Raw genomic sequence first — 19,229 nt, 5'->3', positions numbered from 1 at the left:
GTGTCTAAAGATAGGCCCAGGCAGAGCACGCTGCAGCAGTCAAACCTGAAGTGACAGTGCCGTTTTAAAGAAGGAAGTGACAGTTCCATTGTTCACCATAGATGAAAAACAGGACAATGAGCTACCTGGGAAGCTAAGAGCAGCTGGGAACCTACGAATACCCCAAGATAGTCTATCTCTTTGGCTAATGATGGGCATTCTCCATTAACAAACAAAGTAGCCAAACCTCTATCAGCAGCTCTTTAGGTTGTTTTCTCTAGCCAACATGCATCTCCGCCATAACTGCTGAGTTGAGCCTCAGCCAACATGTTTTCGCAAGGCCTGTGCAGAACCCGGAAATTATTCAGTCTCAATCTAATGGTAAGCACAGACAGGGCAGTTTTAATGCATAACGGTAACAGCATATCCCCAAAAATTAACACAAACACTCTCAAAGGACCTTGAGCATGTTGCACAGAAGGGATAACCGGGTGGAACCACAGATGAGAAGGGCCTCACAGATCCTATGAAACAATTCTCAAAGGAAGGAGCAAAGCCAGTGAACAGTTCCACTCACCCCTTTTAGATCCTGCCAGCATATCAGAAACACCACGTAGGCAACATTAGCCCAAGCTCTAGTTCTAACAAAATCATCAGACTCTTGACTTTTGCCCAGACCCAGGAGTTCATCAAATCTCTTTAACATACCCAATCCTGAAACCAAGTGACAGGAATCCAGGAAATAAAAAGATGCACGCTAAAGTGTAATCTTCCCCCAAAATGAAACGTATGAGACATGGCATCTCAAAAGATCACATTAAGTGATGGCTTCAAAAGAAAGGTGTAGCCATTGTTTCTTTAAGGATGGCATTTGTCCTCCCAAGAAGAGACAACAATCCCCATTGGTAACAAACTTAAAAAAATTTTGACGGCCTTTGACCAGGTATGAGAAACCTGGATCCATCTCACAGGTAATTTGTCAGGTAACGTGACAGAGTAATGATTTCTGAACCATATCCATGGACCACCAGAGGTCTGCAGAGCACTGGCTAGTCCCAATGATACCAGCTCCTCATCCTCATATGCAGGCAATAAAGTACAATAAATGAAAGCCTCAAGTACATTCAATACTTTTCCAATATTCATTTGCTACAAGCAATTGTCAATTGAGAGGGTGGGGAATTAGGAATGTGATGTGAAGTAGTCCATGAAATATCTCTATTAAGGTGTGATGCACACTATGGAAAAGTTTGGAAAGCCCCAATACAGAGGAATCAGGAAAACACCTGAGCCATTTCCACAAAAATAAAACAGGCATTATGGAATTTTTAAGAAATCCCACATCCTTTTAGGTTACTTGAAAATAATAATCAGTGAAGCTTTTCCCCCTTTAGAGATTACTAGTTTACATGACTTCTTTGTGTACACTCTTGTAATATCCAAACTAATCAATGTATTTATTAAGTTTGTAAATCATTCAGCAATAAAATGAAGAACTTTTTTGTGCCTATCATAAGTGCACAAAATGCGTGACACGAGTAGAGATGTTTGCACATATTTTATTGAATCAAATTACATTATTTTTAAAATAGTAATTTTCCGTGGTAGTGTAAAATACAGACATACACACACACTTGCAAGACTGAAGTGTCTAGAGACAGCCATCATTTTCATTCTCACAGCCCCTATTTATTTTTACAGTCCATCTGAATCTTTAGGTTTGCTGCTATTTCTATTCAAGATAATTAAAAATTAACATCGTTCTCAAGGTAAGGATACACCATCTGTTTTGCTAGTACGTTCTTTCCCTTCTAATACCACTCAGAATATCCTATTTGACTATCACTAAGTTTTGTCATCATTGAGCTGTCCACAGTCATGCAGAAATCATTTTCCTTCAAAAGTCATCAGTGTAAACAAGTATCTTAACTAGTCCCTTCTTATTTACTTGTCTATGTGGACTTTACTCTGCCATCGTTCTGTCTTAACATTTTAAATCCTACTTGAGTTCTTCTCACAATCCTCTTTAGTCTTGGCCATTTCATTTTTGTCACCACTCTGTCCACCCCTCTTTTCCAAATCTAATACATAAAGGAGAATGTTTGTAAGTTTGTGCACTAATTACTTGGACACTATAAGAGCTACTGCAACCAAACTGTGCATGGGATAACCTTATAACCAGGAGAAGATTTTAAGGTATTTTTGGACCCAATTGGGCCCAAACTCATGCTGTAAAAATCAAAAAGTAACCTGCTGCGCTGCAGGGGCCACCCTGCCCACCCTAGATCCCATACCCGCCACGTGCAGAGCCCAGCACAGTCCGGGACTCACCCTCTCCCTCCCATGAGGTTACATAAGCAACCCTCTTCCCACACCTCGCGCCAGCACAACCCTCTTCCCCTGAGTACCACGCGCACAACGGCTCAGGCACCCGCCCTGCCCCCCGCCGCACCTGCAGCCCTGGGCTCAAGCTGAGGCGCCCCTCCTGCGTGTAACCTCCACTCCACCCAGGGTCGCACCCCCTCTCCGGGGTTGACACCGACCTATATTTTAATCCCTATAGAAATCAGTGCAACTTTTCTACCGTTCAAAAAAAGATAATGGACTACTGTTTTTCTACATTTTGTTCCTCCGGTTTCCCGAGCAACGCCAGGTACCTCCAGCTAGTCCTTAATAAACATGAGATAATACTACACTTCACTTTGGATATGTGGCTAGTACATAACGCAGAGGAACCCCACCATTAACATTTTCACCTATAAGAACTGGGCACTGATTCACACACTTTGCTTCATTTTTCTGAACCACTTTTTAAATCACGCCAGTTAACAAGTTTTTCTAATAGCCTCTTGTAGGAAAATTTATCAAATTCCTTCTGAAATACCTCTGTTCACTCTCTCCACTCAGTCTCTTTTAACTTAGGCACTTAGCCTGCTCCAACCAATCTCCTTTATCTGGTATTCTGTGAGAACACTTCAAAAGAGGTAACAGGAGAGAGTCACAGTTTACCCTACAGAATACCTACCTGTGTATTCACTCAGTTAGGAGCTTAACACAATCATTACATTATTTTCCTGTTATATTTCCTGGCCTGTCAATAGTTTTTAACTGAGATAATTTTTTCTTGAATTGTTTCAGAATAGATAAATTACACCTTTAGTCATGGTGATTTACTCTTAATTTCATTTTTTTCATAGTTCAATCTCTCACAGTACCTGACCTTTGCTACTTGTAAAGAATCACTTTTTATGTCTACCTTTACATCCTGAGGGACTAGCAATCACACTGACTCTCCTGAGGGCTTCCAACAGTACTCTAAATAAACTTAGAAGAGCATTTTATTATTTTGTACGTGGCTGGCTACTTACTCCTCACATTACCTCCTTGCTTTTTTCAAATAATTACAGATGATGTTTTCCATTCTGTTAGTCTCATTTGAGTCCATTTTTAAAAGGACATCATTTTAATTTCAAAACCCTGCTAATTGTTCATTGCCCCTCCATGTTTCCCTTGATTTGAATTTCTGTTGATCTGGAGAACCAAACCTAATAACTTTATTTTTAAACGACCTTCAAGGTGATTTCCTGAATTTTAATCCCCTCAACTTTCTTTTCAAGCTATTTTTAACTAACTTCCCCATTCCTACAATACAAAGAAAGATGGTCTGAAACAGGCTTGAAGTTCAGTTTCACAGTATTTGTTCATCTAATTAACACCGCCCCTCCCCAACAGCCTTGTTTAAGTTCCAAAGCTTGTCCAGCTCATCAACACAAATTGGTCCAATAAAAGTCACCCACCTTCTGGCCTCCCCTATGGTCAGTACATATAACTTGGACCATACTTTCTATCCCATGTTTCAATAAGAAATAAAGAAGTCTCTCCCTTGCTCTGCTCCCACACAAACTCCCCCAAACCTCATTTTTCCCCTCCACACAAAAGTTGTGGAGCTATAAAGTTCAATCAGTTTTTCTCTGACTCGCTGTAAATCGGGGGAGGGGCGCTCTGTTTCGTTCTGCCAGGCCCCGTGACCCTGGGAATTGACTGTAGTGACACCAAGAACATAGCAATGCTGCTGACTCGGCGAGAATGCACTTTCGTGGTGACACGACAAAGGGGCTGCACCGCACCCCGCACCCGTGCTCCCCCAGCAGCGATACAATGAGAGGGCGGGGCCCCCGTTCTGCGAGTGTCATTGACCTCAGGGTTAAACGTCTGTAATAGGCTCGTTGTGTTGTTAAATTGTTAGCACGCTGCTAATTGTCAGTGGGCTCCGAAGTCCCGTCACCCATTGAAACTCAGGGGCAGACACTCACCGGGGGTGCTCTGGAATGGGGAGTCCGTCCCAGGCTCGGGGGGGTCAGTCACAGCCTGGGGGCTGGAGTGTGGGGCCAGTCACAGCCTGGGGGCTGGGGTGTGGGGGGGGTGGGGGGGGTCTGTCACAGCCTGGGGGCTGGAGTGTGGGGGGTCTGTCACAGCCTGGGGTGTGGGGGTGTGTCACAGCCTGGGGGCTGGAGTGTGGGGGGTCTGTCACAGCCTGGGGGCTGGAGTGTGGGGGGTCTGTCACAGCCTGAGGTGTGGGGTGTGGGGGGTCTTTCACAGCCTGGGGTGTGGGGGTCTGTCACAGCCTGGGGGCTGGGAGGTCTGTCACAGCCTGGGGTGTGGGGGGTCTGTCACAGCCTGGGGGCTGGGGTGTGGGGGGTCTGTCACAGCCTGGGGGCTGGGGCGTGGGGGGTCTGTCACAGCCTGGGGTGTGGGGGGGTCTGTCACAGCCTGGGGGCTGGGATGTGGGGGTCTGTCACAGCCTGCGGTGTGGGGGGGTCTGTCACAGCCTGGGGGCTGGGATGTGGGGGGGTCTGTTACAGCCTGCGGTGTGGGGGTTCTGTCACGGGCTGGGGTGTGAGGGTCTGTCACAGCCTGGGGGCTGGGGTGTGGGGGGGTCTGTTACAGCCTGGGGGCTGGGGTGTGGGGGTCTGTCACAGCCTGGGGTGTGGGGGGGTCTGTTACAGCCTGGGGGCTGGGGTGTGGGGGTCTGTCACAGCCTGGGGTGTGGGGGTCTGTCACAGCCTGGGGGCTGGGGTGTGGGGGGGTCTGTTACAGCCTGGGGTGTGGGGGTCTGTCACATCCTGGGGTGTGGGGGTCTGTCACAGCCTGGGGGCTGGGGTGTGGGGGGGTCTGTTACAGCCTGGGGGCTGGGGTGTGGGGGGGTCTGTCACAGCCGGGGGGCTGGGGTCTGTCACAGCCGGGGGGCTGGGGTGTGGGGGTCTGTCACAGCCTGGGGTGTGGGGGGTCTGTCACAGCCGGGGGGCTGGGGTGTGGGGGGTCTGTCACAGCCGGGGGTGTGGGGGGTCTGTCACAGCCGGGGGGCTGGGGTCTGTCACAGCCGGGGGGCTGGGGTGTGGGGGGTCTGTCACAGCCTGGGGGCTGGGGTCTGTCACAGCCGGGGGGCTGGGGTGTGGGGGGTCTGTCACAGCCGGGGGGCTGGGGTCTGTCACAGCCGGGGGGCTGGGGTGTGGGGGGTCTGTCACAGCCTGGGGTGTGGGGGGTCTGTCACAGCCTGGGGGCTGGGGTGTGGGGGGTCTGTCACAGCCTGGGGGCTGGGGCGTGGGGGGTCTGTCACAGCCTGGGGTGTGGGGGGGTCTGTCACAGCCTGGGGGCTGGGATGTGGGGGTCTGTCACAGCCTGCGGTGTGGGGGTTCTGTCACGGGCTGGGGTGTGAGGGTCTGTCACAGCCTGGGGGCTGGGGTGTGGGGGGGTCTGTTACAGCCTGGGGGCTGGGGTGTGGGGGTCTGTCACAGCCTGGGGTGTGGGGGGGTCTGTTACAGCCTGGGGGCTGGGGTGTGGGGGTCTGTCACAGCCTCGGGTGTGGGGGGTCTGTCACATCCTGGGGTGTGGGGGTCTGTCACAGCCTGGGGGCTGGGGTGTGGGGGGGTCTGTTACAGCCTGGGGTGTGGGGGGGTCTGTCACATCCTGGGGTGTGGGGGTCTGTCACAGCCTGGGGGCTGGGGTGTGGGGGGGTCTGTTACAGCCGGGGGGCTGGGGTCTGTCACAGCCGGGGGGCTGGGGTGTGGGGGTCTGTCACAGCCTGGGGTGTGGGGGGTCTGTCACAGCCGGGGGGCTGGGGTGTGGGGGTCTGTCACAGCCGGGGTGTGGGGGGTCTGTCACAGCCGGGGGGCTGGGGTCTGTCACAGCCGGGGGGCTGGGGTGTGGGGGGTCTGTCACAGCCGGGGGGCTGGGGTCTGTCACAGCCGGGGGGCTGGGGTGTGGGGGGTCTGTCACAGCCTGGGGGCTGGGGTCTGTCACAGCCTGGGGTGTGGGGGGTCTGTCACAGCCTGGGGGCTGGGGTGTGGGGGGTCTGTCACAGCCGGGGGGCTGGGGTCTGTCACAGCCGGGGGGCTGGGGTGTGGGGGGTCTGTCACAGCAGGGGGCTGGGGTCTGTCACAGCCGGGGGGCTGGGGTGTGGGGGGTCTGTCACAGCCGGGGGGCTGGGGTCTGTCACAGCCGGGGGGCTGGGGTGTGGGGGGTCTGTCACAGCCGGGGGGCTGGGGTCTGTCACAGCCGGGGGGCTGGGGTGTGGGGGGTCTGTCACAGCCGGGGGGCTGGGGGTCTGTCACAGCCGGGGGGCTGGGGTGTGGGGGGTCTGTCACAGCCTGGGGTGTGGGGGGTCTGTCACAGCCGGGGGGCTGGGGTCTGTCACAGCCGGGGGGCTGGGGTGTGGGGGGTCTGTCACAGCCTGGGGTGTGGGGGGTCTGTCACAGCCGGGGGGCTGGGGTCTGTCACAGCCGGGGGGCTGGGGTGTGGGGGGTCTGTCACAGCCTGGGGTGTGGGGGGTCTGTCACAGCCGGGGGGCTGGGGTCTGTCACAGCCGGGGGGCTGGGGGTCTGTCACAGCCGGGGGGCTGGGGTGTGGGGGGTCTGTCACAGCCTGGGGTGTGGGGGGTCTGTCACAGCCTGGGGGCTGGGGGGGTCTGTCACAGCCGGGGGGCTGGGGTCTGTCACAGCCGGGGGGCTGGGGTGTGGGGGGTCTGTCACAGCCTGGGGTGTGGGGGGTCTGTCACAGCCTGGGGGCTGGGGTGTGGGGGTCTGTCACAGCCTGGGGGCTGGGGTGTGGGGGGTCTGTCACAGCCTGGGGGCTGGGGGGGTCTGTCACAGCCGGGGGGCTGGGGTCTGTCACAGCCTGGGGGCTGGGGGCTGGGGGTCTGTCACAGCCTGGGGGCTGGGGTCTGTCACAGCCGGGGGGCTGGGGTCTGTCACAGCCGGGGGGCTGGGGTAGGCTCTCGGGGCTGCTCTGGAGTGAGGGGTCAGTCACAGCCTGAGGATGGGGGCCACAGAGCGCTCGGGGGGTCAGTCGCAGGGGGCCGGTGGGGGGTCTCGGGGCTTGGCTCGGGGCGGGCTCCCACTCCCCCCACGCGGCGCGGGCGGGCTCTGCCCCGCTGCCCCCCTGCCCAGCCGGGTCGTGCTCGCAACCCGCCCTGCGGCTCCGGGGCCCGCGCTCGCCCGGCTCCCAGCCCCTTCCTCCCGCCCATGTGCCGCGGGCCGGGCGGGCCCTGCCTGGCGCTCCGCTCAGGCTGCTCCGGCCATTGTGCCCCCGCCAGCCGGGAGCCGAGCCCGGCCGCGCAGCGGTGCGATGGTCCGGAAAGCGGCGCGAGCCCAGGACAATGGCCCCAGGCCGGGGGCTGCGCAGAGCCGGGCGGTGCGACACAAACCCGACGAGCAAAGCCCAGGCCGGGGCCGCCTGGCTCCTCCTCCCCGCTCCGAACAGGCCTTTGGAAAACTGCACACACCGCGGCGGCAGCTCCGCCGCCTGCCTCCCTCGCTCTGCCCGGAGAGCCGGCGGCGGGCGGGCGCCGCCCGAGCGGGGCGCGGGGAAGGGGACCAGGCCCGGGCGCTTTGTGTTACCTGCCGTGGAACCAGTCCTTGCAGGCGTCGCACTCGATCATGAAGCGGGTCACGTCGTAGGGCAGCCTGCAGATGCAATAGACGGGCACCGTCGCCATGTTAGCTGAGCTGCCTGCAAAACAACAGCGGGCTCCCAGGCAGAGCGAGCGGGGCTGGCGGCGGCTCCTTCCGAAACGCGAGCACAAAAATTGCAATGTCGAGAGAGCCGGAGCGGGGAGGGGAAGGGGGGAAGGGGGAAGAGAGGGGAAATCAGATAATGCAATTACAGCTCCTCAAGGGCGAGCTCGCAATGTCACAAAAATAACCCAGGGCTCCCGAAACTTTGGCTCATGGCTCCTCTCCGGCTCTGCCAGCCCCAGGCGGACGGGGCTTTGTGTGTGTTGTTGTTGGTAAATGATTAGTATCCGAAGTGTGGGGCGAAATGCATTCTAGTGCGTGCCCCCTGGTGACAGTACAGTACCGCGGCTTTCATAAACACCCGACATGCAGCCTTTCCTTGCAATGTCCTTACGTCAGCCTGCAACATTGGAATATTTCCTCCGACGGGGCTGGGGAGGGAGGCTGCACAAGGGGAGGCGAATCTGAAAACTCAGCGCTCGGCATCGGGCAATATTAGCGGCGGGAGGGCACAGCCCCCCTTGCTGGGAAAAACAACAAACCGGGCCGGGGAGGAGGAGGGAGATTTAAAAGAAAGAAGCGGCGAGCGGAGCTGGGCGGCGGGGGCCGAGATCCCGCAATCCCCCCGCACTGCGAGGCGGGCCCGGGGAGAACTGGCCTTGAAACCAGAAAACTCAGCGTGCCGACTCCAGAGGGACCCCCCCCCAGGGCCCCTGGCAGCGGGGGGGGACACGCGCCCAGCTGTTAGATGCTGGTCGGAGCGCGGGAATGTCCAAGCAGGGACCTACAGGCGGGGCAGAGCCGGGGCGCCGCTGCCACCCTGCCGGGACGGGGCTCGGGAGTGACTCGCGCACGGCCCGTGATGGGCGCTGCATGGCGGGGGGCTCTGCCCAGCCAGGGGGCCTAGGCGCGCGGCTGCCAGGGAGCGCCCCGCTCCGCCGCCGCCGGGCTCGGGGGAGCGGCTGGTTCCGCGCCTGCCCCAGGACAAAGCTCCGCGCGCGGCCCAGCTGGCGGCGGCGCTTCTCTGCCGCGGTCTCCTTGGCCAGCCGGACCCATCCAGCACGTCCCGGGCGCTCCGTGCGACACCGGCCCGGCCTTGTCCCCAAGGAGCCCTGCCCCGTGAACTCTAGCGGCCCCTTCAAACTGTGGGTAAAGCGGCACTGGCCACTTTTGTGTCTCAGTGACTCCCAGCTTGAGTCACTCGACTGAGTCAAATGATCATAAACCTTCCCCCAGAGTTATTAACATTCTCCAGCCCTGTCCCAATGCGCACACACCTTTGCAATGCACACACACGGCTGTGGCGAAAGGATACAGTGCCTGTGTGCGTACACAGATTCACATCAATTTAAGTATAACAGAGGTATATACATGTATACACCCCCATCAACCTATTTTTGTACAACATCTAGCTCTAAACCCCCAAACCTTATTTGGATAGCCAACCTTCTACCAAAGGAGAGAGAGTTAAACTTGGAAGTCAAAGGATTTTTATTCAATAATTGCACTGTACTGAGAAAAGAAACAAAAGCCTTATAGAATTAGTAAAAGGGGTTTAAGCAAGGTGGGGGAGGAATACATGAAAGATATGTCAAAGAGAAAACTTGGATGAAGGTATTTTGCAACATTTTATTTCCTTAAAGCCGCCTAAATCTACCTAATAAAACAACAAACAACCCTCTTCCTCAGGCCCAGGAAGGCTATGTCTACACAGCAGCATTTTTTCAGAAAAACTGAGGTAATTCCAATATAACAAAGAGTGGTCTACAAAGCAAGCCATTATTTCAAAATAATGGAGAGCTGGAGGACTTCTTACTCTGACTCCTTTAATATTCATTTCAGGGGGAGTAAGGGAAGTCAAAGGAAGAGTGTTCTTCCTTCAACTTGCTGCTGTGTAGATAGCACCAAAAGCCAAATGAAGTTTTTTTGACTTAACCTATGCAATTGAGGTAGCTAAGTTGCATAGCTTCATTTGACTTTAGCACAGCGGTGTAGACATATCTTTAGGTGCTACAGGACTACTAGTTGTCTTACTATATCTATAAAAAAGTTTTTCCTGCAAGACGGCAAAGTGACTTCATCATGTCACTCTGGCATTCCCCAACCTCTTTCCCCTTTCCCCAGTACTGGCTACTATGCCACACCTCTCTCCTCCCCTGTGCTTGGCAGCCCAAAGGAGAACATGGGGCACGTGAGACCTTGGAGCACCTTCCAGCCCACCCCCCACCCCCAGCAGCTGGGAGAGAGTGCAGGACGCATAAGGCTTCGGAGTGCCCCCCTCCCTTTGCCCCGGCAGCCAGGAGGAGAGTGGGGCCTGATGCAGACTCAGCCAGGAGAGGGGTGGTGAAGGTTAGGCTGCAGCGGGGGGGCGGGGGGCCCAGGCTGGCTCAGCTGGGGGGAGGAGGGAAGGAGAGAGGGTCTGGCTGGCATGGCCATGGGGAGGGAGGGGAACCAGGCTGGCACAACCAGGGGAGGGAGAAAGCGCTTGGGCTGGTGCGGTGGGGGAACGGGGATGGAAAATTGGTCTGGGTGAGTGTGGGTGCAGCCCAACCCTCCCTGGTAGTATTGAGGGAGCATGGGGTCTGGTGAGGCCTCAGAGCAGCCCCCCTCCTAACCTCTCCCCCTCCCTCCCCGAGGCCAGGGGGAGACAGCCAGGGTGGTGCAGCCCTGGCAGCCGGGGGGGAGGGGGAAGAGGCCTAGGGCTGGCTGTGGGGGCAGGGGTGCAACTGCCGGCCCTCCCTGGCAGCCGGGGGCAGAGCTGGCTCTGCTTATGCCCACAGACGGGGGAGGGGGGGGTTGGTGAGCATAGCAAGCAGGGGGCACCACTCCCACCTTTTTTTCAAAGTTACAGACTAACGTGGCTACGCTTCTGTGACTTTTAAATCTACCTCAGCCAGCCAGTCCACCCACCCCTGAGTTAGAAATAGAGTGACTGGGCCTGCTCCCCTTATAAAGATGAAAGTAAATGTGCTGTGCCTAGGAAGTGCCCAATCAAAGCTTTGGGATATTGGATGCACATTGCTCAAGGCAGCTCATCAGCACAATACTCTACAGCCCCAAACCGCAATCAGCACCCACAACGAGAAGAGGTGAGCAACAGCAGCAGTGTAAGAAGAGAGGCCCCTCCGCTTGAATGGATATGGAAAGGTGAAAACTACTCTTCCAGCCCCAGAGCCTGCCGCAGCTGCTCAAGAGACAAGGATCATATGGAATGGACAAGAGACAGGCGTCGTCAGGGCCTGCTCGTAGCCTTCCTCAGGCTCCACTTTGGAGTGCAGTAACTAATGTGAAAACGTTCACTTTGAAAGAGACTTGTATTAGTTATTTCCTGGGCATGCTGAATAAATTGAAAAGGGATTAATTATAGTGGATTTAGTGCTTGAAATTGTTTTCACTTGCCAGTCTCTTCATCACAGACCAAGGAAGAGCTGTGTACATTTCCTTCTTCGGCTCCATCCAGGTGCTGCCATCCTGGATGAATCGCCTTTAGGCATTCCAGGGAAATTCTGTGTTCCATGTAGGCTTAGTTCTAGGCCGCCCTGATGAGATTACCAACAAAGTTAACAGTTGTACCAGTGGGACCTGTCCAGCAAGACTGGAGTGACACTGACAAGTCATTTTATGTAGGCCACAGACTGAGACAGCAGTGACTTTTAGTCCCTCCCATGCTGGCTGCAGTGTTGAAAGTGAAAGTCTGTATCCCATAATCAATATCCTGAGCCATCTACTTCCCCTGGGATTGTGTGGTAGTAGATGACCTTGCAAATGGTTGTTAAATATTTTATGATGGCTTTCCTTTGTAAACAGTGTACGGTTTCACATTTTCCCATAAGGCTGAGATCAAAGTATTGCACAGTGTTGTATGCACACACACACCCAAACTCCGATTACTAAAATGATGCAGTCTACCAGTACTGAGAACACAAGCCTGCACTTTCAAAACTGGATAGTGACTTTTTGAGACCCTCCAATTGTTTGTGTGTCAATTTGAAATACCTTGAAAATAACACTCTAAAACACAGGTCCTGTTAGGGTGTTTTAAGATGGGCACCCAAAATCACAGGAGACAAAACCTATAATGCCCCAGCCAGACAAACAGGCCACCAGGTCTAGTGGAATAAAGCAACAAGAGGAAAGATCTAGCATAGCAGTCAGCAATCTTGCCAAAATATAACAACAAGGAAATTAATAGAATCAGAGAATACTAGAACTGGAAGGGACATCAGTATATCATCAAGACCAGTCCCCTGTCCTCATGCCAGAACCACGCACCATCTAGATCATCCCTGACAGGTGTCTGTCTAATCTGCTCTTAAATATCTCCAGTAATGGAGATTCCACAACCTCTCTAGGCAATTTATTCTGGTATTTAACTGCCCTGACAGGCAGGAAGTTTTTCCTAATGTCCTAATGTAAACCTCCCCTGCTACAATTTAAGCCCATGGCTTCTTGCCCTGTCATCAGAGGCCCAGGAGAACAATTTTTCTCCCTCTTCCTTTTAACACCCTTGTAAGTTCTTGAAAACTGTTATGTCCCCTCTCAGTCTTCTCTTTTACAAATTAAACAAGCCCAGTTCTTTCAGTCTTCCCCCATAGCTCATGTTCTCTAGACCTTTCATCATTGTTGTTGCTCTTCTCTGGCCCTTCTTCAGTTTCTCCACATCTTTCTTGAAATGTGGTGCCCAGAACTGGACACAATAATCCTACTGAGGCCTAATCAGCGCAAAGTAAAGAGGAAAAATGACGTCTTGTGTCTTGCTCACACATAGGCACCAGGTGAAAGCCCAGCTGGGGAAGGCAAGACCCCTTTCACCAGAGGCCCCGCCCCTGGAGCCAAGCCCCACCCTTCCCCAGCCCGATCTTGCCTGGCCACATGGAGAGCCAGTGCTATCGTGATGCCTCCGGCCCTGGCAGGGGAAAGCTGTGCTGCCCCACTATGGCTCCCCCACCAGGCTGCTGAGCTGGACTGCCTTCTCCAGGGGTCAGGGAGAGCTGGGCTGTCAGGGCGTGGTTCCAGCCTTTCCCGGCAGTGGGTCATATAGACAGTTTTGGGAAGGCCCTTGCCTACATTACTGACCGCTCATGTGCTCACAGCACTGCTGTTAATGCATCCCACAATCAGGTTTGCTTTTTTTGCAAGTGTCATACTATTGACTCATTTAGCTTGTGGTGCACTATGACCCCTAGATCCCTTTCTGCGATACTCCTTCCTAGACAGTCGCTTCCCATTCTGTGTGGCTGTGTCTAGATTGGCAAGTTTTTCCGCAAAATCATCTGCTTTTGCGGAAAAACTTGCCAGCTGTCTACACTGGCCGCTTGAATTTCCGCAAGAACACTGACGATCTCATGTAAGAAATCAGTGCTTCTTGCGGAAATATTGTGCTGCGCAAGAGGGCCAGTGTAAACAGCACAGTACTGTTTTCTGCAAAAAAGCCCTGATCACGAAAATGGCGATCGGGGCTTTTTTGCGGAAAAGCGCGTCTAGATTGGCCACGGATGCTTTTCTGCAAAAAGTGCTTCTGTGAAAAAGTGTCCTGCCAATCTAGACGCGCTTTTCCGAAAATGCTTTTAACGGACAAACTTTTCTGTTAAAAGCATTTCCGGAAAATCATGCCAGCGTAGACGTAGCCTGTGTGTGAAAGTGATTGTTCCTTCCTAAGTGGAGCACTTTGCATTTGTCCTTATTAAACTTCATCCTATTTACCTCATTGACTTCATCCTATTGACCATTTCTCTAGTTTGTCCAGATCATTTTGAATTATGACCCGATCCTCCAAAGCGCTTGCAATCCCTCCCAGCTTGGTATCATCTGCAAACTTAATAAGCGTCCTCTCTATGCCATCATCTAAATCCTTGAAGAAGATATTGAACAGACAGTTTCCTTCACCACAAGCTAGTGGGCCTGCCCTGGAGCGTATCTTAGAAGTGAAGAGAAAAAAATAGATGCACATGATCTCACCTGGCTTTGACGTCAAGATAAAATATGCATGCAGAGACTGCTCCGTGGGTGCCATTTTGGTTTTCGTTGAATGTGGTAACTGAATTTTTTAGTGTCTTTCTAAAGCTTGCAATGTGCTGAAAAGCACAGTACGAAAATCTGACTGCAATCAGTACAGGAAATATATAATTTATATAGCACGAAATGCAGATATCTGAACACGTGCCAAGAAATAGTCCTCTTACTCTATGGGCCAGAGCCTGCTCCCACTGAAGCAATTTCCAATGATTTTCAAGAGGATAGAACGGAGCCCAAAAAGTTTAAGGAGAGTAAAGTTCACCTCAACTGGTAGCTCTAGCACTGTAGCTGGGGCCCCACAGAGGTGAAATGGAGCAGTACTCGCACAATCTCAGAGTAGCTGCATGTTCCCATTAACACGATTTCATGTTAAGAAAGTCAACATTTACCCTGCAGTCCACAGGCTTTAGGGTTCAAAATGAATGGAGCAGTTCACGTCTGTCAGAACTTTCATTTCTGCCTGCTTGCCTAGTCCCAATGACAGCGCTGCTCTGGGCACTGTCAGACATTTATCCTGACAATCTAGGGCAAGAAAGTTAATTGTTTTCAAAATAAAAACAATGGATTTCCTTTTTAAATGACATCAGATTTAGCTCTCATCTAATCGGCTATAGCTCATATATATAACCAATGTCTGATTAAGACAACTCTGTTCCAGTTTAATATCATCACCAAGGACCCAGTGACTAATGTCACCATGTGTATTGTTGCATTTGAATTTGCTTCAGGAATGTGGAATCTATTACTTTCTCTGTGTACTCATTTCCGAACGTAAATAAAAAGAAAAGCCCAACTGTTTGATGTAACCATGGGGATTACTTCAGCTCCTCACTTCACTAGTGCTCTGTGTCTGGGCTTTAGATTTTAGCAACATGGGTCTGTAGTAAAACAACCATAGTAAAAAAAGGGTTTTAAAGTGAAAAGGATAGTATGGAGGCAGTGGTTCCTGATGTGTAGAGCACTGGATTGGCACTCCAGAGAGTGATGTACTATTCCCAGCTTTGGCCTGAAGCTGCTGGGTGCCCTTGGGCAGATTGTGTCCCATGCCTCGGTTCCCCTTTCTGTAAAATGGGGATAAAGATTCTGCCCTCCTCTGTAAAGCGCTTGGAGATCTACTGATGACAAGTGCTACGTAAGAGCTAGATATTATCAATATATACAAGGTATGCATCCTGTCATACAGAGATATTTATGACTTGCTCATGGGGCATGATAGATGACATACGTATAACACAAGATATAGCCTAAATTCACTATTCATATTTTTATTGTATTCTTTTAAGTTTGATTTCTGCATACTAAACAATTCCTATGCCAGGCCCTGGCGACTCCTGACAAATAGTTACCTATACAGGCCAACAAAGATATAAACAGCCACAACAAACCAGCTGCCCTCCTCTGTACTAAAAGAGGCCAGTCCACACACAACCCCGCCCCTTGTTTACACCAAAGGAGCACCAACTCTAACACCTCCACTGACCTCAGCTACTGCAGTAGGAGAAAGAGGGGAGAAAAGTGGTCTCAGGCAGGTGGATACCAAACTATTTAGAGTTTTATAGGGGAAAAAAATCCTTAAACTCTGAAATTCAACAAGTAGCCAGTGTAGCTCACAGAGCCCCGAATTCACATGCTCATGGTGACAGGTTCCTGTTTAATAAGCAAACCACCATATTCTGCATTGGTTTCCAAACCGATTTAAAGCACAGACACAAGCAGAGATCATTGCAACCGTCCAACTTTGAAGCAACAAAGGCCTGGATGATGGTCTGTAACCAAGAGGAGGGATCATAAATTTATGACCTATTGCAGAGTGAATAAAACCATCCTAGTCTCTGCTGCTCTGATGATCTAATAGCAGCTGGGAGGCTAACAGTATCTCCAAGTCACAAACTGACTGACACAGAGCAGGGATACACCTCCAGTCAGAGAGGGCAGATATCGTCAGAGCCTGCCTCAGATTACCAGTTGTCTCTGGGTGGAGTCGCATTCAATGCAGCCCCCTCAGCACCTTGGAGCACCCACCATACACGGAGCTATGGAACAATACACGCTCTGGGGGCTGGCTGAAACGAAGAAGGGAGTTTGTACATGTACACACTGGACTGCAGTTACATTGTAAAATTGTACAGGATGGGCATTAAAAGAAGCCAGTTATGCCAGGGTGCGTCTACCAGTCAGCAGCCCTAACTCCTGTAAGCAGGGCCAGCCCGAGCCACTTTGGTGCCCTGGATCCCAGGCGCATGGCCCTGCCTCTGGGCGCATGACACATGCGCGGGCCCACCCCCGGGGTGCGTGGGCGGACGCACAGCGCATGCGCTGCCCAGTTGGCCCGGCCACCGCTGTGCCTGGCTATACAGGGCCCTGCGGCCGTGGGGGGAAGGGCGCTGCTGGCCAATGCTGCCACCTTTGAAGTAGGAATAAGAGATCCTCCGGCTTTATTCCGGAGGATCAGGCCAGTCTAGACACTTTTTTCCGGCTTTTCCCCAAGCCGGAAAAAAGCGGCGGCCATGTTTATTTAAATCCCACGGGGGCTATTTAAATCCCCCGCGGATTTCCCTATTCTGAAGTTGAAAATTAGCATGCCCCTTTCGGAAAAGGGGCCAGTGTAGACGTAGCCGTGCAGTTGCTCCACTTCTGCTAGTTCAAAATAGCCCCTCACCAGGGCCATTCTAAGTTATACCTTCTGGGGTTCTAAACTGAGGGAGCACATCTACATCAGGGAAGCCTGCCTACGACTAATTTTGAGGCTTCCCTGGAGTGTAGACATGCTATTTTAAAGTAAGCTATTCCAGAATAACTATTCTGGAATAGCTTATCTATAGTATATATAGTATAGTAGCCCAATGTCTGTGACTCTAACGCTGAAACGCTGGCTGTTCCTTCTGGGCAGCGCTGTTGCCTCCCGCCATGGCACTCGACTGACTTCTGCGCCGCTCAGCCGGGCCGCCGCACGGGAGCAAGTGGTGCGAGCGGCCATTTGGGGTCCGCACTCCCCATGCAGCACCATGCAGTATATTCATTTTTATAATTTCCACCAGAAGCTCCAGGCACAAAGCCCTATATTTTCAAAGCACTGTCTAAGGCTTTACTGCCAACACATCTCCACTGCTGCTACTGAAGAACTAGGCTTTTTTAATATGGAGGGGGACTCTGGCAGCAACAATGAAGATAAACAATGATGTATCCGTGTTCCAGGCAGCTAATGCCAGAACTTTAGAGTTCTTTGTGAAGAATCTCAGGTTTTGTTTGCCTGAGCTAGCCCTAGCAATGTATATCCCAAATCCTACAGCTTTGCCAGCTCATCCAGTTGTTCTAACTCGCTTATTGGCATTCAGACTTACCAGCGACAGCAAGAGATTTTTTTAACGGGGAAGGAGTGGCAGGGTTCAGCTGGGATGTCCTAATTGATATGATGCAAACTGGGGCACTGAGTTCGACTTCTTCCTGTTTCTTCCAAAGCCAAAGGTAAGTTTTGAAAACTTCCCAGGAAAAAAAAAATCAGATCAAATACCCAGAGAACATCTTCAGGGTGGTTTAAGTCTCTGTGGGTGGATAATAGTAAGACACAACAGGAACAGGCTTAGCTGTAATTCTACTAAAACACTGTGGTTCTTTGACCCACTTTTACTTACACATGCCAAGGTCTTTGAGCTCATGGACACAGATGGGATTTTCACACATGCCAAAGTGATCTAGGAACCTAAATGGCACTGGGCACTGCTTGAGCTATCAGTCTAGGATCTTATACTCTTAGATCCAGGTTCAATGCCCACAAAGGCGCACCAGCCACAGCTGTTGTTACGCAGATAAGAATTAGCAGTCATTTGGGGTTTTAAATGCTGGTTTTGGAGTATTTTTCCTCTAGATGCACAGTGTTTTCTCTGTTTCGCTGAAGGTGAGTGATGCTGTGCTGGATCTCACTGCGGCTGGTCCGATCACCGCCTTGGAGTGGAGCACTGGGATAGATGCTTGCCCGAGTGGAGAGCTGCTATGACCATGGACAGTGACCACAGTCCAAACCCAGAACGGCACCAGGATCTGCAGACACCCTCAAGCGGGAGCGATCCGAGGGGGCGGAGCTACAGGGCTGAGGTAGATCAGTGTTGCTCACGTGACCGGTGCCAGGACTCAGAGCAGCGAGAGCCGGATGCTGGTTCAGTCGGTCCCAACATCGCGGCCTTGCCTCAGGATGAGGTTTGGTGGTGGGGAAGTGGCAGCCTGTCCCTTACGGTGGCCTGAGACGTCTATGAGGCGGAAGGCTTCACTGTGTCCTCCATCTCTAGCATAGGAGAGTCCAGTATAAATAGGATTCCATGTTCATGAGGTGCCCTGTGATCTGGCAGCAGAGGGACCTTGACTTACACTATCCAGGGCAGATAACAGCTCACTGGTAACCGGTGCTGATGGAGCCCCCTTCCTCATTTGACTGTGTTTGGTGGGTGAGCAGGACGCTGTCAGGATACCAAGGACTCCGGTGCTAGTGAGCACCCGTGCTGAGGCTCCCATCCTGAGTCCTCCCCCCAGTGCTATTTCAGAGCCTGCTGGAGCATTGTTGTGGACTGTGCTCGGCCCTGCGTTGTGCCTCTGAGGGCTAATGGAACTGCCTGGGATGGGAGTCCTGTTCCTTCCTCAGACAAGGGTTAAAGGATTTGCAGATCCTGCACTTGTCTGACTGATGAGCCTGCCCCAGACCCAAGACGGGGAGTCACCCAAAGGCATAGGTTTCACAGAAGAACTGCAGGCTTGAAACCCCTGAGTCTTGGGCCTATCTTAAGTCCCAGAGGGAGTGGTGAGAAGGGGGGAAACCGCCTAGCACCTGCTACAAACACACACCAGACTAACTGTGCCCTACTGATAACTACCGGGAACAAGATGAACAACTCGAGGACTAGGGAAACGTGGACACTTGTGATGCAGGAGTGCACTGGCGATCGGAAGGAATTGAGGGGTTGGGACAGGCAGGGTTGCATGCAGAGCTCAAGACGGGTGCCACTTCGGGGGGCTCCAGAGCTGATCCCATAGGCAGTTGCTAGGGAAAAACTTTCCGACAGCTGTGCACACAACGCACACACACCTCATTGGAACTGATGTGCGCAAGTGCTCAAAGAATTCCTTGTTCCAATACTTCTAAGGAGCCTTTTCCATCACTCCCAGCTGCAGCAACCTTTCTATCAGCAGCGCAAGGCGGCTTTCATGAGAGAGGTCCCTGAGGAAGGACAGTGA

The 19,229-nt window shown here is 52.6% G+C and overlaps 1 protein-coding gene across 1 annotated transcript in view; it reads right to left on the bottom strand.

The window, feature by feature from the left end:
- PHF2 (PHD finger protein 2) overlaps window positions 1–8,616 on the bottom strand; it is a 177,128-nt gene extending 168,512 nt beyond the window's left edge. Inside the window, exon 1 of the mRNA XM_075939694.2 lies at window positions 7,875–8,616. Within this exon, the coding sequence (XP_075795809.1) occupies window positions 7,875–7,972 (98 nt within the window). The 5' untranslated portion in view covers window positions 7,973–8,616. The remainder of the gene's footprint in view (window positions 1–7,874) is intronic.
- Between the last annotated feature and the right edge of the window lie 10,613 nt (window positions 8,617–19,229).

This window comes from Pelodiscus sinensis, chromosome 11 (assembly GCF_052426305.1).
Source record: "Pelodiscus sinensis isolate ZL-2025 chromosome 11, ASM5242630v1, whole genome shotgun sequence".
NCBI lineage: Eukaryota > Metazoa > Chordata > Testudines > Trionychidae > Pelodiscus > Pelodiscus sinensis.
This window is presented reverse-complemented; position numbering and strand designations above follow the sequence as displayed.